Genomic DNA, 24418 nt, shown 5'->3' on the forward strand with positions numbered 1-24418 from the left:
AAAATAAAATATTTAGGAATTAACCTAACCAAAGATGTAAAAGAACTATTTAATAAGAACTATAAAAAGTTAAAGAAAGAAATTGCAGAAGACACTAGGAAATGGAAAGACCTCCCATGCTCCTGGATAGGCCGACTTAATATAGTAAAGATGGTGATACTTCCAAAACTAATATACAAATTCAATGCAATTCCTATTAAAATCCCAATGACGTACATCACTGAAATACAGAAAACAGTCCAAAAATTTATATGGAACAACAAAAGACCTAGAATAGCCAAAACAATTCTAGGGGATAAAGACAATATGGGAGGGCTATCCATGCCGAACTTCAAACTCTACTACAGAGCTATGATCACAAAGACAGCATGGTACTGGCACAAAAACAGACCCGAAGACCAATGGAACAGAATAGAACATCCAGATATAAATCCACAGGCCTACAGCCAGCTGATATTCGACAAAGGAGCCAAAGACATACAATGGAAGAAACACAGCCTCTTCAACCGCTGGTGCTGGGAAAACTGGGCAGCCACATGCAGAAAACTAAAAGTGGACCCCAGCCTATCACCATGCACCAACATCAACTCAAAATGGATTAAAGACCTTAACATTAAACCTGAATCTCTGAAACTACTACAGGACAGAGTAGGAGAGACACTTGAACTAATAGGCACAGGAAGGAACTTCCTGAACAGAGTCCCAGGGTCACAACAAGTTGGAGAGAGACTCGACAAATGGGACTACCTTAAAATAAAAAGCTTCTGCACAGCTAAATCTATCGCAACTAAGCTAGAAAGACAACCAACTAATTGGGAAAAAATATTTACCAGCAATATATCAGACAAGGGGTTAACATCCTGTATATACAGGGAACTCAAGAAACTAATCCCTCCCAAACCTAACAAACCAATTACTAAATGGGCAAGGGAACTAAAGAGGGACTTCTCAAATGAAGAAATAAAAATGGCAATGAAACACATGAGGAAATGTTCATCATCCCTGGTGGTGAAGGAAATGCAAATAAAGACAACCCTGAGATACCACCTTACCCCAGTCAGAATGTCCCACATCCACAAATCAGCCAACGACAAATGCTGGAGGGGATGTGGAGAAAGAGGAACCCTATTACACTGCTGGTGGGAATGTACACTTATACAACCACTATGGAAAGCAGTCTGGAGGGTCCTTAGAAAGCTAAAGATTGATCTCCCTTACGACCCAGTCATACCACTTCTAGGCATCTACCCTGAACAACAGGAACCAATATACAAGGACACGTGCACCTCCATGTTTATTGCAGCACTGTTCGCAATAGCTAGGATATGGAAACAACCTAGGTGCCCCACCACAGATGAATGGATCCAAAAATTGTGGTATCTATACACAATGGAATATTATGCAGCCATTAGAAATGACAAAATAATGGCATTTGCAGGGAAATGGATGGAGCTAGAAGGAATCATGTTGAGCGAGGTAAGCCAAGAACGAAGAGACAAACGGTACATGGTCTCCCTCATAAGTGGATGCTAAATCCAAAAGGTTAGGTGATACGACAAAACTAACAGGACTTAAGAAACAAAGAACTCCCGCTCATCTGGTTGAACCACTACTAAATATCCTCATGCTGCTGATCACAAATATGGTATATAACATGTGAACACTGTTATATATTACAGACTGTGGTAGACAATTTGCTCCAGGGAAGTTAGAATGAACTTGTGACTTTGAAATTATGTAATCATTTAATCACAATCAAAAAAAAAAAAAAAGAACCTCGGGGAAGGGAGGGAGGGAGGGGATGGTAGGGGGAAAACAATGGAGGGGGTAACAATGTTCAAGAGGAAGTGTACTCATAACCTCACTCATGTAACTGTAACCCTCTGTATAGTAGCTTTACAATAAAAAAAAAAAAAAAAGAAAAAAAAAAAAAAAAAAAAAAACAAGCTAGAGCCGGGCGCTGGTGGCTCACGCCTGCAATACTAGCTATTCAGGAGGCTGAGGTCTGAGGATCATGGTTCAAAGCCAGCCCAGGCAAGAAAGTCTATGAGACTCTTAACTCCAATAAACCACTAGAAAACCAGAAGTGGCGCTGTGGCACTAGCCTAGAGCTGAAGAGCTGACCGACAGCGCTCAGGCCCAGAATTCAAGCCCCACAACTGACAAAAAAAAAAAAAAAAAAGCTGGAGGGGCTGGGAATGTGGCAGTAGCGTGCTTACCTAACATGCGTGAACCCCTGGGTTCTATTCATCACTACTACATAAACAGAAAAAAAAAAAAGCCAGAATGGCATTGTGGCTCAAGTGATAGAGTGCTAGCCTTGAGCAAAAGAAGCTCAGGGACAGTGCCCACACCTGGCAAAAAAAATAAAAGAAAGAAAGAAAAGAAAAACACTAAAAAAAAACCACCCAGCTACCAGATTTTTATTCTTCTCTGAAAATTTAAAAGAGATTTTCAGCCGGGCACTGGTGGCTCACGCCTGTAATCCTAGCTACTCAGGAGGCTGAGATCTGAGAATCACAGTTCAAAGCCAGCCTGGGCAGGAGAGACCGTGAGACTCCTGTCTCCGATAAACCACAAGAAAACCGGAAGTGGCGCTGTAGCTCAAGTGATAGAGTGCTTGCCTTGGGCTGAAGAGCTGAGGGACAGCACCCAGACCCAGAGTTCAAGCCCCACGACCGACAAAAAAAATAAATAAAAACAAAAAAGAAAACAGATTTTCTTTTCAATTCTCTGGACACTTTTTTTTTTTTAAAGAAAAGACTTAGCTGGGTGCTAGTGGCTCACATCTGAAATCCTACTCACGATACTCAGGAGGCTGGGATCTGAGGATCACGGTTTGAAGCGTGGCAGGAAAGTCTGTGAGACACTCTTATCTCCAATTAATTACAGAAAAAGCCAGAAGTAGTGCTGTAGCTCAAGTGATAGAATGCTAGTCTTGAACAGAAGGAGCTTAGAGATAGCACCCAAGCCTAGGGTTCAAGGCCCAGACATGCAAAAAAAAAAAAAAAAGTAAATTAAAGATTTTTAATTTGTATATAGTTTGTTCTTAGTTATTTTGTGTATCAGTTGAAGTCTTGGATTCAGGGGCTGGGCACTGTGGTTAAGGCCAGCATTCTACCATTGCAGCCACAGTTTCATTTCTAGTTGATAGTGAGATAACAGTCTAAAGGACTTTCTTGTCCAGGCTGGCTTTGAACTGTGATCCTCATATCTCAACCTCCTGAGTAGCTAAGATTACAGGACATGAGCCACCAGTGCCCGGGTAGGTTTAGTCTTTCTTATGCTGAAATTATTTTTCTGGTAAAAGATTATTGAAATTATAACCATTTTTATTGACAGTATTGCAGTAATAATTTTTTGTTTATTTTAGATGCTGTTAGAGAAGTTTGTTGAAGAATGTAGGTTTCCTCCAGTGCCAGATGCTGTTTGTTGTTATCAGAAGTGCCATGGCTATTCCAAAATCCAGATATACATAACTGATCCAGACTTCAAGGTAAATAGTGAATATATAATGGACATTAACTGGCAAAATTGTGCTTTAAGATGTAAGGGTAGGGTAAGTTCTGTACTTAAAGGCACCCAAGTCCTCTGGCTCACTAGCAGTTTTATGTTTATTGCCCTGGACTTAGCATTCACATGGAGATCTAGAACTACTGGGGTAGTGAGTGAAGTGAGAAGATAGGTCACTGAATGACCCCTAAAAGACCGTACTTGAGACAAAGTCTGGCTTTTGAATAAATGGTTACAGTACTGGTTTATCCATGAAGCTAATCGCCGCACCATATCTCTAGTTGATCAGATGAAGTAATGTTTGTATAATACGTGATACGAGGTAAAGGGGAGCATACTCTCCACTGTACAAATGTTTAGTATATCTGGGACTAAGTATTTGGGGTACAAAAGTATTATGCTCCCCTCCATGAGATGTTACATATGCAGATAAATTCAGCATCTCTTTCTCTGTCTTGGTATATATGCCATGAGTGAATATGTGCCGAGGCATTTGTAAAATATGCATTGTTTTTGAAACACAGGGTTTTATACGAATCAGCTGTTGCCAGTACTGTAAAATAGAGTTTCATATGAACTGCTGGAAGAAGTTAAAAACAACTACCTTTAATGATAAAATTGACAAGGTAAGGCATATTGAATTCTCTGGATGTTTTACTATGTTAATTGTCCTTCATTTTGCTTTCCTCTACAAATCTTCAGAAAAGTCTTAAGGAAATATAAATTACTTAACAAGCATTCACAATATGTTTAGTTATTTGTGTTTTTTTTGCTGGTCCTAGGTCTTGAACTCAGAGCCTGGGCACTGTCCCTGAGCCTCTCTGTGCTCAAGGCTAGTGCTCTACCACTTGCAACACTGTCCCGCTTCCAGGTATTGCTACTTATGTGGTCCTGAGGAATGCAACCCAGGGCTTCATGCATGTGAGGCAAGCACTCTACCACGGAGCCACCTTCCCAGCCCTAGAAAAATTTTAGATAGCTTTAAGCATTAAACAAAAAAACCATGTTGCTTTTTTGTTTGGCAGTGCTGTGGTTTGCACTTGGGGCATTGTGCTGCAGTCACACCCGGTGCCCTTTTGTACTTTATTTACTTTTAGGATAAGGTTTTACAGTTTCTCCTGACTGGTCTAAGACCTCGACCCTTCTACCTGTGTCTTCCACATGGCTGGGAATATAGGCCCCATGCCGTCACACCTGGCTGGGAGTACAGGCCCCATGCCGTCACACCTGGCTGGGAGTCCAGGCCCCATGTCGTCCCACCTGGCTGGGAGTACAGGCCTCATGTCGTCCCACCTGACTGGGAGTACAGGCCTCATGTCATCCCACCTGACTGGGAGTACAGGCCTCATGTTCCCACCTGACTGGGAGTACAGGCCTCATGCCATCCCACCTGACTGGGAGTACAGGCCTCATGCTGTCACACCTGACTGGGAGAATAGGCCTCATGTTCCCACCTGACTGGAGAATAGGCCTCATGTTGTCCCACCTGGCTGGGAGTACAGGCCTCATGCTATCACACCTGGCTGGGAGTACAGGCCTCATGTCGTCCCACCTGACTGGGAGTACAGGCCCCATGCCGTCACACCTGGCTGGGAGTACAGGCCCCATGCCGTCACACCTGACTGGGAGTATAGGCCTCATGTCGTCCCACCTGGCTGGGAGTACAGGCCTCATGTCATCCCACCTGACTGGGAGTACAGGCCTCATGTTCCCACCTGACTGGGAGTGCAGGCCTCATGCCATCCCACCTGACTGGGAGTACAGGCCTCATGCTGTCACACCTGACTGGGAGAATAGGCCTCATGTTCCCACCTGACTGGAGAATAGGCCTCATGTCGTCCCACCTGGCTGGGAGTACAGGCCTCATGCTATCACACCTGGCTGGGAGTATAGGCCTCATGTCGTCCCACCTGACTGGGAGTACAGGCCCCATGCCGTCACACCTGGCTGGGAGTACAGGCCCCATGCCATCACACCTGGCTGGGAGTACAGGCCCCATGCCATCACACCTGGCTGGGAGTACAGGCCCCATGCCATCACACCTGGCTGGGAGTACAGGCCCCATGCTGTCACACCTGGCTGGGAGTACAGGCCTCATGCTGTCACACCTGGCTGGGAGTATAGGCCTCATGCTGTCACACCTGGCTGGGAGTACAGGCCTCATGCTGTCACACCTGGCTGAGAGTATAGGCCTCATGCTATCCCACCTGACTGGGATTATAGGCCTCATGCTGTCACATCTGACTGGGAGTATAGGCCTCATGCAGTCATACCTGGCTGGGAGTACAGGCCTCATGCCATTACTCTGGCTAAAGAATTTGTGGGCAACAACCATAGAAGCCTTTTATACATTGCTTAACTATCAGTTGTTTTATGATTTTTAGGATCAACAATAAAAATATTAAATACATGACTTTAAAATACATACCATTTTAGTCAGATTTGGTGGTGGTGGTGGTTGTGGGTCCTTAACTCTGGGCCTGGGCGTTGTCCCTCATCTCTTCAGCTCAAGGCTAGTGCTGTACTTCTTGAGCCACAGCGCCACTTCTGATTTTCTGAGTGGTTTATTGGCATTAAGAGTCTCACATACTTTCTTGCCCTGGCTGCCTTTGAACTGTGATCCTCAGATTTCAGCCTCCCTAGTAGCTAGGATTACAGGGTGAGCCACTGGTACCCAGCTAGTCAGATTTTTTTAATCATTAGGAAAACGTTGATATAGAATTAATGTCTCAAAATTTTTATTTTCTACCAGAATTTGATAAGATAAAATGAACTAAGAAATTAACTTTAATTTTATCTTTGTTAATGGTGAGTTTTCTTATACCAAACGCTTTGAGACACAGTAGTATCATCCCTAATACTATTTGTGTGAAATACTATTTGCACTTGAAACAAAATTGGAAACCATTAATCAGTCAAGAGAAAATGACAAGGATTCCAGAGGCATTTGTAATAAACTGACTCATAATACTTAAAATAGTGCTCTATATGAACAGATTATAAAACATCTGAAATTAGCTACCAAATAATATGACAGTTTGATATCACTTTGTGTTCTTTTGTATGTCACCTATTATCTTACAATGTTTACCTTAAAGGCCACTTCCTGTTCATTTTTTTTGTGTGGGGAAAATGTGTTATTTTCAGGCTGATAACTTGGTATGAATTTTGTCTTTTAAATGCATATGTATCCCACTGAGTGCTAAAATAAACACATAAACAGTTAAAAATACTTTGAAAGAAGGCACAATTTTATTATCTACGTGAGTTTATAAAATTTATTTCTGTTTTGTATTTATTAAACTACATAAACCTATATACACATAATTTTTATTGGTAAAAAATGAAATTTTTGTGTTAGATATTTTAGCAGTAGGAATTATTCACTTGACAGGAACAAATTTTCACATAGTTAGCTAGAGATAGAATGCTATCTCCAAAAGCTAGCACCATTGTCACTTCTGCTATGCCTGTCTTAATTTGAATTTCTCTTGCCATCTACTTTCTCTTCACGGCTTTATTCTCACAGTCAGAAATATCCTCGAATAATTGGTCAGCATGACTAAGATGCTAAAGTAAGGTACAGCCCAGATATCTTTTGGTTTACAAAGAGAGCTTTATTGTTTGATTATATTATTTGTGCTGAAGTTTTCAGTTATTGTGCACAGTTAAGCTGTGGCAGCTGTGTTCTTTGTGGCCATGGCCTTGTTTCTGAATCCTAGTTGAAGAGTGGCCCTTTTCTGGAACATGTTGCCATATCAGAAGGAAAAGGGCTGTGGCCAGCCCTCTGCTTAAGTGTTCCATATTTCATGGCAGTCTCCCTTGTCTCAACTAGAGCAAGTTCTCCCACACCTAGAGGTGTAGTCTCCCTTCTGGAGCTTTGACGATCATGTGGGAGTGAACAGGACTTCCAGAGCTCCCCTAAAGGGTGTTCTATGCTATCTTTTGACTGTTCTTGGTGATTAAATGGTATACAGGCTGGATGTAAGCAGCTCACACTTGTAATCCTAGCAGCTCAGGAGACTGAGATCTGAGAATCATGGTTTAAATCCAGCCCAGGCAAGAAAGTCCATGAGACCCTTATCTCTAATTAACCACCAGGAAACCAGAAATGGAGCTGAGGTTCAAAGTAGTAGAGTGCTAGCCTTGAGCAAAAGAGCTCAGGGACATCACCCAGGCTCTGAGTCCAAGCCACATAAACAAACAAAAAAAGTATACACATACAGATCTTTCCACTCTGTTAACTTTCTCTTTCAAATCAAATAGGATTTTCTGCAAGGCATCTGTCTTACACCTGACTGTGAAGGAACTATCTCTAAAATTATCATCTTCAGCAGTGGTGGTCAAGTAAAATGTGAAGTAAGTATTTAATAATGGGGAAACTTCATTGAGATAACCGAAATGTTTATACCATGTAAAATATGTTCTCACTTTTTAGAAGTTGTGTCATTTGGACCTTGTCTTTTCCAGGTTTAAAAAAAAAAAAAACCACCAAGTTAAATTGTTTAAGAAAATACAGGAAACATTAGGATACACATTGTAGTGAAGTATTATTATCTTCTTTTAATTCCTAATAAGAGAGACTATTTACATTTCCATTTTACTATTTTTATTTTTTGATCATTTTTCTTAACCTTTAATAAGAGAAAGAGACTTTTTACATTTCAGTTTTATTATTTTTATTCTTGATAATTTTAATCCTCTGCAAAGTTGGGAATGGAAGGGCAGTTCTTAGAGTGGGAGTACTTTAACTTCACTACCTGGGTGACAGGAGTATATAATTGTGATAATATTTATAGCTTATTGGATCTTCAGCTTTTAATTTTTAAGAACACCTTCCTAAAAGTGTGTCTACTCTTGTTCCTCTTTTCAGTATATTATTTGTTAAAGCTTTCTGGGCTTTTGTCTGGGTCAGAACATCATCACTGTTGTCTGTCAGACTGAGCATTGTGTGTGTTCCTGAAATACTTGTTACTTGTGGTTTTGTGCTTTATGTCATGGGAATATGAGACAAATTTGGATGTCTTTGTTTTATTTGAAGTTTGAACACAAGGTCACAAAAGAAAAAGTTCCTCCAAGACCTATTCTGAAACAGAAATGTTCCAGGTAAGATTTTTTTTTCACAATAGTAGTTGTATGATGCCTCTTTAAATATAATGCTATTTAAATATAAATTTCTAAATTACACTTTTTAAAATTGTCTGTACACCCTTATATCCAAGTATTTATTTTAAATGAATTTTATGGATATTGAATGATGAAATATAAAAATGTGATTTAGAGTTATTTAGTTGTTGTGTTTATTAGTAATATTACAACATTTCATGTTTTGAATAATCAATTTGACACTTGGGGGAAAATTACATATTTATCTCAGTTGTTTCAACTTTAATTACAAAAACCTTATTTTCTATTTAATTCTCTTTCACAAATATCTTGAACCAGTGACTATCTCTTAACTTGATATACTCAAGGTACTGTCTAAATTATTCACTCTCTGTATCTTTTTGTTCAGATCAAATAATTCCAATCTTTAAAAAAAAATTTGGTCTTGGGCTGGGAAGGCAGCTCAGTGGTAGAGCGCTTGCCTTGCATGCATGAGGCCCTGGGTTCGATTCCCGAGCACCATATAAGCAAAAGAAAAAAAGCCGGAAGTGGTGCTGTGGCTCAAGTGGTAGAGTGCTAGCCTTGAGCTGAAGAGCTGAAGGACAGCACCCAGGCCCAGAGTTCAGGCTCCACAACCGGACCCAAAAAAAAAAAAATTGGTCCTGTTTCTTGTTTTTCATTCTACAAAGTGCATTTTCTTTTGAGGGAAGAATATCAGTTGTGACTAAGCAAAAGAAAAGTACAGAATTATTTGTTGGAAAGAATTCACTATATTCCTATCAATCAAATCCCCGTATTGTGGGGGTCAATACTGGGAAAATAGTGTTTTTTTATGAAGAGTAATTTGCTCTATTCCTATGTACCTTGTGTTGTAATTTATATACATGGAAATAACATCTGTGCAATTTGTATATTATATCCTTAATTATAAGTTACTTGATCACTGAGATTTTTGTTTTCATGAAACAAGTACCCCATGTTGAACAGAATATATCAGATTCTAACTAAAAAGCAAAATGTCTAACCTGTTGTTTAGAGAATGGTTTCTCCAATAAGCAGAGGAAAATAGTTTGTTAAACTTTATTGTGTCAGATAAATTACCACTAATTGTAAATATTTATCAGCCTAGAGAAGCTAAGACTGAAAGAAGACAAAAAATTGAAGAGAAAAATCCAAAAACAAGAGGCAAAAAAATTAGCACAAGAAAGACTGGAAGAAGACTTAAGAGAAAGTAATCCACCTAAAAATGAAGAGCAGAAAGGTATGCAAGTCCAAGGCATAAAAATAGTATAGGGCTGGGAATGTGGCTTAGTAGTAGTACAGTGCTTGCTTAGCATTCATAAAGCCATGGATTCAATTCCTCAGTACCATATAAACAGAAAAAGCCAGAAGTGGGGCTATGGTTCAAATGGTAGAATGCTAGCCTTGAGCAAAAAAAGCTCAAGGACAGTGCCCAGGGTTTGAAGTCAAGCCCCAGGACGGGCACACAAAGAAATTAAAAGAATGGTATATACTTGTTCACAAGTACAGATATGAATATTTGTCTTATAAGCTGTCTTGTTAATCAGTACTGAATTGAAATACAGATTTCAGTTATCTTAATACTATATTTTATTACTCTAAAGAAAGCAAATAAGAGCTGGGTGCTCGTGGCTCACGCCTGTAATCCTAGCTACTCAGGAGGCTGAGATCTGAGGATCGTAGTTCAAAGCCAGCCCGGGCAGGAAAGTCTGTGAGACTCTTATTTCCAATAAACCACTAGAAAGCTGGAAGTGGCTCTGTGGCTCAAGTGGTAGAGCGCTCACCATGAGCTGAAGAGCACAGGGACAGCACTCAGGCCCAGAGTTCAAGCCCCACAACCGACCAAAAAAAAAAAAAAAAAAGCATAAGTTGGTACAACGAATACTGGTTTTATAAGCAGCATACAATAATATACATGCTGTCCTACTACCAGCTCGAGGCGGATTATCTGTTAACTTCTTCAAAGTGAAGATGGACATAATCTTCTGACTTCCATATTATTTGACAGTGTCATTCCTTCTACTATCTGGATTTAACTTCCAACATGTTGAACTGTTAGCTACTCATTATCTGAAATAATATTGTGTTCAAATACAGAGGCAGCTCATAGAGTTTATATAACCCAGCTTTCTGGCTTGTTTATCTCGTTATTCCCTGATTTAGCACAGCAATTTTTACAGGCAATTTCACTGTTCTCATGTACAAGTTGGCCAGTATGTTTTCAGTTTGAGTTTGAGTTTTCCCCATTTTCCACTATTGTGGGTCGGCTCCCAGAATGAAGTCTTTTCCCCTTTATTTTTCATTCCAACAGTGTTTCATAAATCAATCACAATTTTATTTCCTAGTGAAAACATTTTCAGTGACTTACTAACTTTGCCTTCAAAGGACTAAATATGTATTGAGACTGAGGGGTGCCAAGGGAATAGGTTTCAAATATTACTTCTTGAGTTATAGCAAATGAAGGGCAGAAGGTACTCACATTTTATTGGTGTTAAATGTGAACTTCCATGGGTTTTTTTTTTTTTTGTTTTTTGTTTTGCCAGTTGTAGGGCCTGAACTCTGGGCCTGGGCGCTGTCCCTCAGCTCTTCAGCTCAAGGCTAGTGCTCTACCACTTGAGCCACAGAGCCACTTCCGGCTTTTTCTGGTATGTGGTGCTGAGGAATCGAACCCAGGGCCTCATGCATGCAAGGCAAGCACTTTACCACTGAGCCACCTTCCCAGCCCAGGGTTTTTTTTTTTTGAGAGGTATTGGTAAATATATTCCTAATTTTTATTTGGGGGGGGGGGGTGGTCTGGTCATGGGGCCTGAACTCTGGGCCTGGGCGCTGTCCCTCAGCTCTTCAGCTCAAGGCTAGCGCTCTACCACTTGATCCACAGCGCCACTTCCGACTTTTTTCTTTTTCCTTATGTGGTGCTGAGGAATCGAACCCAGGGCCTCAGGCATGCAAGGCAAGCGCTCTACCATGAGCTACCTTCCCAGCCCCAATATATTCCTAATTTAAAGAAAGAACTCATCTGCCATGATTTATTATGTAACATTACATTGTTTATAGGTTGGAATTTTTGTCTGTTCTGTATTTCTTTTAATTGCTTTGTTTCTTGTTTTTAGAAACCACGGACAATGTTCAGAACTGTCAGTTCCTTGATGACAGAATTCTTCAGTGCATAAAGCAGTATGCTGACAAGATTAAATCTGGTGTATTGAATACTTCCAAGCTTCTCAAAGAATTGCTTTCATGGAAAGTTCTGAGCACAGAAGACTATACAACATGTTTTTCTAGCAGAAATTTTCTCAATGAAGCAGTAGACTATGTAATTCGTCACTTGATTCAAGAAAAAAATAGAGTAAAAACAAGAATATTTCTGCATGTTTTGAGTGAGCTTAAAGAAGTGGAGCCCAAATTAGCAACCTGGCTCCAGAAGCTTAATAGTTTTGGTAAGTCCTCTTATACTCCAAAGAGATGTAATTTAGAAAGGAGAGACTCTGAATACTTTTTCATATTCCTGTTTAACCATGTATGACTTTTTAAATGACAACTACACATTTGTATTAATAATAAATGCTACTCTATAATCCTTGCTACTTAAGAGGTTGAGATCAGAGGATTATAGTTCAAGCCAGCTTAGGGAGGAAAGGCCATGGGACTCTTCAGTTAACCACCCAAAAGCAGAAGTAGAGCTGTAACTCACGTAGTAGAATGAGAGCCTTGATGAAAAAGCTAAGGCACAGTGTCCAGGTCCTGGGTCAAGCCCCAGCATGCACATACACACAAGGTAATACTGCTTTCCCATACACACACATCATTTTTAGATTATTTTATAGATATGTAATTACTATTTTAATTTATTTTATTTATTTTTCACTTTTTGCATGATAATTTGCACTTGCTGGGCCTCTGCTGTACTACTTGAGCTATACATCCAGCCCTTTTTTATGTGTTATTTTTCTGTCAGGGTCTTGTATTTTTGCCCAGAGCTGGTCCAGAACTTCAGTCATCTTACCTCTAACTTGCCTGTACCTGGAAGTGTTCTGATATACTCTGCTTTCTGGTAGAGATAAAGTCTTGGTAATTTTGCCCAGGTTAGCCTCGAACTTCAATCTTTCTGATCTCTACCTCATGAGTATCTGGTATTACAGGTGTCAGCCATTTACACCCAGCCCTGCCTGTTTTTGTGTTTGTCTTATGTTTTTTTGTGCTGTTTTTTTGGTTGGTCTTGAGGCTTGAACTCTGGGCCTGGGCGCTGTCCATCAGCTCTTCAGCTGAAGACAAGCACTCTACCACTTGAGCCACAGCGCCACTTCTGATTTTCTGGTGATTAATTGGAGATAAGAGTCTCACGGACTTTCCTGCCTGGGCTGGCTTTGAACGGTGATCCTCAGATCTCAGCCTCATGAGCAGCTAGGATTACAAGCCTGAGCCAACAGCATCTGGTTTTAAGAGACATTTGGCTGTACAATTCCGGTATTCCAAGGAAGAAGCTGTTCAGTTTATTGTTAGAGACAAAGCAAGATGGCAAGCTTGTTATGTCTAGAAAGCTAAATGCCTTTGCTTAGAGCGTTGATTTCCATGGGTTTCTGGTCTCAGCAAATTACTCTTACGAGATAAGATTGTTACTAGTTTCTTTCTTGGTATAAAATACATACAGAAAAGCATGCTAAAATCTTGTTAGTCTTATTAATTGGAATTATAAATGATTATAAATTAATGAAAAGCTATTTTTATATTGAAATGTATTTAATATAATATATTCATTTCCTAAGTATAAAACTGCAATGTAAAAGTTTTTAGTCCACCTTATTCAACTAATACATAACAATTCTATGTAACTTGAGATTAGGGATGAGAGGGGGAAAATGGGGAAACAAATGAAGGGGTAATATTGACTAAGAAGCATTGTACTCATAACATTACTTAGTGTAATTGTAACCCCTTTGTACAACTACTTAATTATAAACATTTTAAAAAGAATTATGATTAGCATGTCAGTGTTGAATAGTGTTTCTAAAATGTATAGTAGCTTGTCCAAGTCTGTTCTCAAATATTTAAATGTTTTCACTGAAAATAGAAACCAATTGTAAATGGAACCATGGTGAGTAATATGAAACGCAATGTGATTTTACTAAAGTAAGTGATTTCTCTCTTCGTGTGATTTGGGTTTTATTTTTATTGTAGGCCTAGATGCCACAGGACCGTTTTTTTCTCGATATGGAACATCTCTTAAAGAGCTTGATTTTAGCATCATGACTTTTCTCTGGAATGAGAAATATGGGCATAAACTAGCCTCTATAGAAGGAAAGAAACTCGATTACTTCTGCGAGCCAACATCATTAAAAGAAGCACGTTGTTTAATATGGCTGCTAGAAGAACACAGAGACAAGTTCCCAGCTTTGCACAGTGCTTTAGATGAATTCTTCGATATAATGGGTATGTGAACCAAGTTTTTATTTATATATGTTACATTTTTAGGAGAAAATAATCTGTGAGAGACTTAGCTCACTAACATACTTACTGTGGGAAATAATGAAAACTGATACAACTGGATTTATGATTGACAATAGTAACTCTGTGAAGAAGAAGGGTGAGAGGAAGGACTGAGGACTTCAAAGGAAGTACTCTGCACTTTGGTCCTCACAGTAGGAAAGCTGTGGAACAGGTGGAGTTCAAGGTAGAAGTGGAATGGACAGGTAAGTGTTGGGGCTTTGAGAAGTAGGGAATGTCAAGGCCTCTTTGAGTAATGGCATGGAGTCAAACCTGGCAGAACAAGGCCAGCTGGAAATCAGTTCCATAGCTTCTCTTGGACTTATTTCCTCATCATTAAATGAAATGATTTGGAGCTCACAGTCTATGTGATCCTTTTCTACTTCAAAATTGTAATATTCTTATTTTTTAATTTCTTATCTCTGATCCTATTTGTCCTGGACGGTCTCTTCTCTCACCTTTTCTTAGCATTTGTATATTGTTATGTGAGTATTACATTATTTTATATATTTTATATGTGAGCATTGTTAGGAGTTTCAAATGGTATATGTCACAGGTCAGGCTTTAAAACAACAGTGTCACATTATAAAGCTCAAATACATATAAGATTATGTCTTTGTTGCCTTGAATGTCCCTCCCCCATGGTACAACCCCTGCTTTCACTATATATGATGTTGGTATATGTGGAGGGGAAGGGAAAAAACAAATTGTTAAAACAGGGATACAGGAGGACCCATTGCAACAATGAGATGTACAAGTCGTTATGTCGAAAAATGAACTTTACAACTGGGGGTGGGGGCGGGGATGGGGAAGATACGAAGGGACAGGAAGGGGAAACAAAGCAGGAGGCTACAATGCTTGATAAGAAATGTGCTCATTATCTTACCCACGTAATTGTAACCCCTCTGTACAGTATTTTCACAATAAAAATATATTAAAAAAATAAAGCTCAAATACAGTGTAAGGAATAGTTTACTCTTATTTAGATTCTTTGTAAAGTGCTCACTTACATACAGACAGCTTTAACTTTTCAAGGCACTGTTTCCTGATGAGAAGACACGCTATTTGATAGCCTCAATTTATTGCTTTTAGTTTATTGCTGGTTGTAAGAAATGCTGTCCTGGGACTGAGCTTAAAAAACCTGATGCTTGTCTGGGTCATACAGGAAGACAACTAACAAGAGCATATCCTCCAGTCCCCTCAGTAGGCATTCTTCATTCTCTCTACTTCTTAGGCTCTGTGCCAGAAATACTCAGTACTTCTAGCTATTGCTGTGTGTCTGCTTCTAGGCATGCAGCCAGAAGCAACCTACAAATTATTGGTCATCTCAACAGGCTTTCAAGTCTGATAACACTGTTTTCCACCTCAGATCGTTACAGTTTTATCACTTTTTTTTTGGGGGGGGGGGCTGGTCGTGGGACCTGAACTCTGGGCCTGGGCACTGTCCCTCAGCTCTTCAACTCAAGGCTAGTGCTCTACCACTTGAGCCACAGCACCACTTCCGGCTTTTTCTGCTTTTATGGTGCTGAGGAATCGAACCCAGGGCCTCATGCATGCAAGGCAAGCACTCTACCACTGAGCCACCTTCCCAGCCCCTTATCACTTTCATTTAAAGTATTTTACATAATACTACACATAGAGTATATTTTATATTATATAAAATACAATGTGTTATGTATAGTATATAAAAAAAATATATATATATATATACATATATTTATATTTGATTTGAACTTAGGACCTTGTGCTTGCTAAAAGTAGCTACTACTAAACCACATTTCCAGTCTTTCTTTTTTTTTGGCATGTTTGTTACTTTTCAGGTAAAGGTTCCAATTTTTGTTGTTGTTTTTGTTGTCAGTGCTTTTAGGGCCTTCCTCAGACCTTGGTCCTCTTACCTACAGCCTCCTGCATACACATATTCACAGGCATATATAAGCACACTTAGCTTTTTGATTGAGAAAGGATCTTGCTAATCTTTTTGCGTGGCTGGCTTTGGACTGCAATCCTTCTGAACTCTGTCTCCCAGGTAGCTGGGATTACAGGCATAGTAAATTATCTTAATTAACACTGTATATCTATTTCCTAAGCAGGCAACCCTGAGATTAGTCTAGATTCTTGTTCTTTTCCCAGTTCTTAACTACTTTGTCACCAATTTAAGTAAGGCTTTTCTTTGATCTATCCTTTCTTGTCCATCCCACTTCCCTAGGCAAGACTTTAGTTATTTTCCCATTATTAGGCTTGCAGCAGCCTTCAAACTAACTTTGATCTAATCTTCCTTTTGTATTGCTGCTAGAACTCTTCTAGAACAGGCCTGAGCTCATAATTATTCTTTTCAGGAAACCTTTGCCTAGTTTTGCCTACATAATACATTCGTATCTGTCTGGGCTCACTGTCTCTCTTCCATCAGTTCTCTGACCCCACCCCCTACCTTGTGCTTTCCTCACTGCTCATATTGTGGCCCTAGTGTCCCTCTATTTCTTGGCTGCTTTCCTGAATACTTTACTCCCTGTTATTTCATTGTTATGCTTCTAATATGGGTTACAGGTATCTTCTTCCAGTAGAACATGAGTATTTTGATACCAAGGACTGTCTTGTTTGTCTCTATATTCCCATCTCCAATGTTCATGGCACCCAGAAGGCACACTCATATGCCGACTAGGTTGAAGTTGTATGGCTCTGTGTAGTTGGCTTCCCATTTAACCAATTGTTTTGCCCTTAGTTTTTCACTAAAATTGTGTCACAGCCAATTAAGGAATAGAATGTAGTCTCGCTTGTTGGCCTCATTGTAGTTTAAGGGTAGGTTATAGTCTGTAGTATGGATTTGTAAATAGTGTGTCCTTACAGAACTTCTTTTCTTCCCACAGACAGCCGCTGTACCGTATTAAGGAAACAAGACAGTGGTGAGGCACCGGTAAGCTACTTGACTAATTTAAATCTTAGATTCTAATTTGTGTTTGTCAAAGAGAGCAAGGAGGAGCCAGGCCAGTGTTTATTTACATGGCCAGGTTGCATTTCAGAACCAAATAAGGAGGGCTCTGGGTAACTAGTTCATTAGATAGTTACTGCCAATCTCTTTCTCTTAGAGTTGAAGCACGAATCAGTGCACTCTGAGGATTTAGTCTTCATAATGTTTTATAACTAATACATGTTAATACTAGAAAGAAAAAAGGAAGAATTCTTGGGGCAAGAAAAAGGTAATAGGGCTGAGATGGTGGCTCAGTGGTAGAGCGCTTGCCTTGCATGCCTGAGGCCCTAGGTTTGATTCCTCAGCACCACATAAACAAAAAGAAAAAAGCCAGAAGTGGTGCTGTGGCTCAAGTGGTAGAGCACTAGCCTTGAGCTGAAGAGCTGAGGGACAGCGCCCAGGCCCAGAGTTCAGGCCCCACGACCAAACCCAAAAAAAAAAAAAGAAAAGAAAAAAGAAAAATGTAATATTTTGCTCCAGAAGGAGAACAAAGAGACTCTGCTAGACTCATAATGAGACAAACCTATAATCCTAATTACCAAGGAGGCAGAGATCAGCAAGAACGTGGCTTAAAGTCATCCCAGGCAAATAAGTCTTTGAGATTCCATCTGTGTCTCTGGCAAACAGCCAGACTGTAAGCATGGCTCAAGTGGAGGAGCACAACAATGAGCAAACAAGTCTAGCGAGCACAATGCCGAGTTCAGGTCCTAATAGCAAAAGGTCTGATTAATGACTGGAAATAACATAAATCCTTGTTGAAAATAAGTTTTAAATATTGGGGCAGTTTAGCTTTAGTTTCAACATTGGGATCATTAAACTTTTTTCTCTTTTCTATTATGTCATGCCACTTGTGCTAGTATACTATTGAATTATTTTTACTAATTAAACTATGTATATTTAAATTATAACAAGTTTAACTTATGACTAGTTTTATGAAAGTGAATATGGTTTCTGTTCAGCTTTATAATGCTTCTATTTGAATGTTCATTGATTTTTTTTTTTCTTCCTCCATTTTTTAGTTCGGTTTTACCAAGGTTAAAAATAAAGGCAAGAAAAAGAAACCAAAAGATTCAAAGGTATGGAATATCCTCCGTGTTCATTCTTTTCTGAGTTCTCAAAAATACTCCATTGATACATAAATTTTCTAATTTATAAGCAGTTATTGGAATCTTTTGAAACATTTTGTAGAAAAAGACTTTTCAAACTTAAAAGCTATTTGGCAGTCTATATTTCAAGAAACTTTAAGATTTATATTGCACATAAATAACTCTTAAAAGACACTTTTATACTTTCTAGATTTCCAAGCTCAGTATTGTCATTAAACTCCACATGAGTGGCAGCAGGGCACAGTAGCCCCGCCAGCTGTGGGGCCAGCAGGCCTGGACACATAGTTTGGTGCTCTACCATTATTATCTGTGACATTAAGCAAGTTGTTTGACTTCTTTGTGCCCTGGTGTGTATTGGTTTAACTAGAATAATAGTGATGTTTGTTTTTCATAAACTGGCAAAATTATACCTATTAGGTAGTAAATGTTTAATAATTCTCTATTATTACTAATTTTATGGAAATCTAAGAAAGCAAAATATTAGTTTCCAGTATCCAGAAGCTTTCATTAGAATCATTTCTGTTCAAATACTTCTTACCTAAAATACTAAAAATAATTAATTGCAGTCATCTGACCAATCTTAAAGTTGATAGAATCCCTTATCCCCTCTTCCCTTCAAGCCCGTGAGATAAGTAAGGCATTGTTTTAGGTCTTGTGAGTTCTCATTGGCTCTAGTTAGTATTGCATGTATTTTTGGAGGAGACAGCAGCAAGAAGGAATGATTGTGGACTAGTGGTAGAAGAGGGTGAAAGCAGACTGGATGGTTTTGACTTTACAAGGGAGTTCAAACTAAATGGCATTTAACATTTTTGGAGCTTTGTAAACTACCCTAAATGTTAATTTGAACTTATTCTGGCTACATTCCTATATACAAGAAAATTTGGAAGGGCTTTAATATTGGTGGCCCATGCATGCTTGTCTAAAGCTTCATGCATAATTTTTTTCTTTTATAAAATTTCAAGGTTGAATATCATTGTCATTTTTCTATTTTTTAAACTAGCCAATGTTAGTGGGATCTGGAACAGCCTCAGTAACACCAAATAATGACTCTAACACTTCAGGGGAAGACCATAAGTAAGTAAACTTTGTAAGTTTTTGCTTATTTTCACTTACTAAGTCATGTTAATCTAATGTGCTATAAAATAAACTGATGCTTTCTTTTCCCTAACTTCTCTTTCTAAAGGTTTGAACTCAGGTTCCTCACTTACTGGCAGGCACTGTACCACTTGAGCCCTGGCCCCAGTCCTCAGAAAATATATTTTAAGTTGGTGCCATTGGCCTGTGCCTATTATCCTAGCTACAGAAGGAGGCTAGGCTCAGCATGATTGAGGTTCAATGCCAACCCAAGACATTGACACTCCCATCTCCAAAAATAGTGAGAAAAAAAGAGAGACTGGAGACATGGCTCAAGTGGTAGAACACTAGCCAAGCAAGCAAGCTGAGGAAGCACAAGGTCCTCAGTTCAAACCCTGGTACTGACCAAAAAAAAGAAGAAAATACTTTTTCAATTGTTCAATGAAGGAATATCATATTAATAATTGCTTTTGTTTGCTATAATAAAACACTAAAAGGTATATTGTCAAGCTATAATGTTATGGGTTAGTCTTATGTATCAATTATATTCATTGCCATCTGGTTAAGTGGTAAAGAAATAGTCGTAAGTAGTAAAACTAGAGAAGAGGAGTAACCTCTTTACCATGGTCTTTTAGTGATCAAAACATTAAAGTGGGCTTTTTTTGGGGGGGGAGTCTTTTTTTTTAATACCATGAACTGAGTGGCTTATAACAGGCAGTTGTTTTCATAATTTTGGAGGCTGGGAAGTTCCAAGATTGAAATAGCAAAATAAGTCATCGGAAGATCCACAATCTCTAGAGAGGGACCAGTACTTTTGTGGGAATTCTATCTCCATGGTGGTTTTATGAGTGAGAATCAAGTCTTAACAGGTCTCTGGTTTTTAGGGAGTTATGTCATTGCTGGTATGGGAGAGGGAGAGGAGGACATAGAAATGGATTTTGAGTTTTCCCATACCACAAAGCATTCCTGCCAATGTGGTTACGTGTGTGTCAATAAGGAAATCCCTCTTCTTTGGAGCCAAGAGAAATCTCAAAACGAGCAGGGAAGATGTTTTCCCTATCTCTACCTAGTTTTAGAGCATTGCTTAGTGACAGATGTATGCTCCTTTCCTGAAAGCATTTGTGAAGTGTTTATGTGCTAACAACATTACTTAAGAAAAGTGAAACATTTACGTTTTTATAAAACTTGATTAAAAATAGGATTTTAAACTGCAATCACCAGAAGTACACATTATCAATGTGCACACACTTCGTTTGGTTCCAAGGAGGCACCTTTGAGGAGGAGCTGCACATGCTTCAGAAGCATGGAGTTCAGTACTGTGCTGCAGAAGCCTGAATCTTGATTCATTTTCTCATACACTGCCAATTTGCCAAAGACCTGCCACCTTTCAACTAATGGAAAAGTTTTGTTTTATCACTTAAGAACATTATGTGTAGCTTTGGTTAGAAAGAATTACCATAAATTTAACCTTGCATTTTGGGTACCATTAGTTTTGGAGGAGGCAGAATTTCCCAATTCAGGACAAAGAAACACATAATGCTATATACAGTGATAAATCAGGACTGACTGAGCTTCTCCACATCAGCTGTGTAATATATTGGTAGTAATTTAAAATTTTGTTTTTGAAAGTTCTTGGTGGTTTTAAATTTTTTATTTCATTTGTGATGTTTGGTCAAAACTACATATAAATCACAGTTAAGATTGTCCTAGTGTATATTAATTGTTTTATTTCAATTACATATTCTTCTGCCTGTTATTTGAGTGCCCCACACCATAGCTGCCTCACTTCAGTGAAATATTCTTAGACAAAAGTTTACTGTACTCAAAATGGTTTTTTAATCAGCAGGCGTAATTCAGATGCAGCAGGCCCATTTGCAGTGCCTGACCATCTTCGGCAAGATGTAGAAGAATTTGAAGCTCTCTATGACCAGCACAGTAGTGAATATGTTGTCCGAAATAAGAAGCTATGGGATATTAACCCAAAACAAAAATGTTCAACCCTCTATGAGTAAGTAGATTCCTTTCCTAACAGTACTATTTTATGCCAAGGCTGATACTGTTTATTTTGATAAACATCATTTTATTCAATCATGTGTATATAGCTATTGAGACTTTGTGATCTTCTCCTATGATTATCCTCCTTTGGTCTTTTAGTGGAAACAGTACTTTTGTTTGTTTGTTTGTTTTGTTTTGTTTTGTCAGTCGTGGGGCCTGAACTCTGGGCCTGGGCACTGTCCCTCAGCTCTTCAGCTCAAGGCTAGAGCTCTAACACTTGAACCACAGCACCACTTCTGGTTTTCTGGTGGTTAATTGGAGTCTCAGGGAGTTTCCTGCCCAGGCTGGCTTTGAACCTGGATCCTCAGTTCTCAGCCTCCTGAGTAGCTAGGCGTGAGCCACTAGTGCCCAGCTAGAAAGAATTTTTAAGATATTTATTCAACAAATCCTGTGATGATTTGATCTCATTTTTTTATTTGAATAGATTTGTTTGTCATCTCAAAACTCGAATGACAAATTGTGTAGCTTGATGAATTCTGACCCTTTCATTGGAGACAGGATCCCAGAATGCTGTTAATACTTTAACTTAGATGATAATTGTTCGGTTATGATAATGTATAAATACAGAACCCCCTACCCCTGCCTTGTTTTTGGCAGTATCAAGTAGTCAGGGCCTCGGGGACACTCTACCACCTGAGACACAGTCACAGTCTTTTTTACTTTAGTTTGGAATTGGTTGTTGTTGTTTTATTTTTTGGATAAGGTCTTGGTTGACCTTGGACTGTGATCATCCTCCATATACCTCCAGAATAGTTAGATTGTAGCTGTGTGTTGCAATGGCCAGCTTTTCTTGTCCAGATTAGATCTTAGTTTTTTGCACAGGTTTGCCTCAAACTTCAGTCTTCTCGGTCTCTGCCTCCCAAATTCTTAGAATTAACACCATACTGACCCTATACTATTTTTTTTAATGTTTCGAAATGTTTATTTGTGTTTACTATTTCATTTTTTTTTCTTTTTTGGTGGTGAGTGCTTTCTGACCTGGCTTGGTCTTTTTTTTTTTTTTTTAATTGTAAAGGTGTTGTACAGAGGGGCTGCAGTTACATAAGTAAGGCAATGAGTAGGTTTCTTGTCAACCATTGTTACCCCCTCTTCTTGATTTTTCTGTCACTTTCCCTTCTAATTAAAGTAACTTTGGTTTTTAGGGTTGACAGGCAATTATGAAATTTAACAATTCAAGTTTGAGTGAGGTAAATGAAACAGTATAGAGAACAACTTGAGGAAAATGTAGGAAATGACTTACCATTTTGAGCTAGTATTAATAAATATAGTACATAAGGCCTTCAAGTAATTGAGAAGTAGTATGAGACAGAAATTAATGTAGATGTTAACTATTCTCCCAGAGTCCTGTTCTCCATCCTCATATGGTCATTTCTTCTATTTGCTTACTTCCATCATTCCTATTCTGTTGTTGTTGTTTATTTTCCTCAGAATTGAAATACTTCCAGAGATCTTATAGATGACAATTTGGAAACAAAAATTATATTTACATTTCTTAAAATATCCTGGAATTCACTTCAAACTTCCTAAACCGAAGTTAAACTATATGTGTTTAGTGGTATTTTTTTCTCTTAACAGAATTTCTTGTTATTGTATGGAAAGAAGTTTATGACTTAAAAAAGACCTATTTCATTGTTTTCATATAGAATTTATATGATATAGTAATATAAAATTAAGTTATAGGTATATCTAAAAACATAATTATTTGCATTAAGAATTAAGGCCTTAATGGCCAGTGTGTTAAAGAAAACTGAAACAACTTCTGTATGTTAGTTGTTTAGAGTAGAAAAATACTGGACAAAGGTGTCAAGAATGCTAAGGTAACTGCTGCAAATTAACCTTTCTCAGCTTAGATGGAGAATTAGCCTGATTATGTCTCATAGCACCTCTACTTATAACATTTTATGAACTAGGGAACATCTGGGCCATCCACAAAGTCATTTGATACATGATAGGACAGAAACATAGGCTATTTTTCAGATGCCTGTGGCCTGTCTGCCTGTATTCATAACGTTGTATGGCTACAAATAGTGTTATAAATATCCAAATAGTCCTTTGCAGGAAAAAAAGTTTCTCACCCTGATTTAGATAGTTGAAGCAAATTGTTTTGTATAGTTTTTCCTAAATCCCCATTTAGTTGTTTTAGTTAGCCACGTAAGATTATAAGCACTATTGTCGATTCCAGAAAAGGTAGAACATACAGCCTAGCAGGAGAGCTAGGTGAATACTGGTAGCATTACATACAGTGTGTTAGACACAACAGTGACATTCTGAAATGAGAATCATGAGCATATACAAAGCAGTGATTTTCAAAAGGGCTCTCCTAGAATAGCAGACTTCAAATAACTTTTGAAGTTCTTTCCCCATGCTGACCAACACGCACTGGCATTCTGCAGGTCGATCTGTGTAGCAATGTAGTCACATAGAAACATGCACAGAACTGGAGTCACTAAGAAATTAGACTCCGCCTGTAATTCTAGCTACTCATGAGGCTGAGAGCTGAGGATCACAGTTTAAAGCCAGCCCAGACAGTAAAGTCTGTGAGACTCTTTATCTCCAATACACCACTAGAAAACCAAAAGTGGCGCTGTATCTCAAGTGGTAGAACGCTCACCTTGAGCTGAAGAGTGCAGGGACAGCGCCTAGGCCCAGAGCTCAAGCCCCAAGATCCAGCAACAACAACAACAAAACAAAACAAAACGATTCTCCTTATTGGAGATTCAAGTCTTGAACGGCATTGATTTATTGATCAGATTTGATTAATTTTAGTTCTCTGAATGAGTGTACATTCCTGATCTGAAATTTTTTTTTTTTTTTTGGTCGGTCATGGGGCTTGAACTCTGGGCCTGGGTGCTGTCCCTCAGCTCTTCAGCTCAAGGCGAGCGCTCTACCACTTGAGCTACAGCGCCACTTCCGGTTTTCTGGTGGTTTATTGGAGATAGGAGTCTCACGGTCTCTCCTGCCCGGGCTGGCTTTGAACCGAAATCCTCAGATCTCAGCCTCCTGAGTAGCTGGGATTACAGGCGTGAGCCACCAGCGCCCGGCTTGAAAATTTTTAATTTATTTACTGTATGCAGATAAATAGGATTTTTTTATTTGA

The 24418-nt window shown here is 38.9% G+C and overlaps 1 protein-coding gene across 1 annotated transcript in view; it reads left to right on the forward strand.

Moving 5' to 3' along the window:
- Ttc3 (tetratricopeptide repeat domain 3) overlaps nt 1–24418 on the forward strand; it is a 129978-nt gene that overhangs the window by 73135 nt on the left and 32425 nt on the right. The window contains exons 22-32 of the mRNA XM_042687181.1: nt 3374–3496; nt 4038–4139; nt 7780–7872; nt 8555–8619; nt 9744–9880; nt 11751–12077; nt 13816–14067; nt 16986–17032; nt 18106–18162; nt 19193–19266; nt 21110–21274. Of these exons, the coding sequence (XP_042543115.1) occupies nt 3374–3496; nt 4038–4139; nt 7780–7872; nt 8555–8619; nt 9744–9880; nt 11751–12077; nt 13816–14067; nt 16986–17032; nt 18106–18162; nt 19193–19266; nt 21110–21274 (1442 nt within the window). The remainder of the gene's footprint in view (nt 1–3373; nt 3497–4037; nt 4140–7779; nt 7873–8554; nt 8620–9743; nt 9881–11750; nt 12078–13815; nt 14068–16985; nt 17033–18105; nt 18163–19192; nt 19267–21109; nt 21275–24418) is intronic.

Source organism: Dipodomys spectabilis, unplaced genomic scaffold, assembly GCF_019054845.1.
Source record: "Dipodomys spectabilis isolate Male_0828 unplaced genomic scaffold, ASM1905484v1 ptg000107l, whole genome shotgun sequence".
NCBI classification, from domain to species: Eukaryota; Metazoa; Chordata; class Mammalia; order Rodentia; family Heteromyidae; genus Dipodomys; species Dipodomys spectabilis.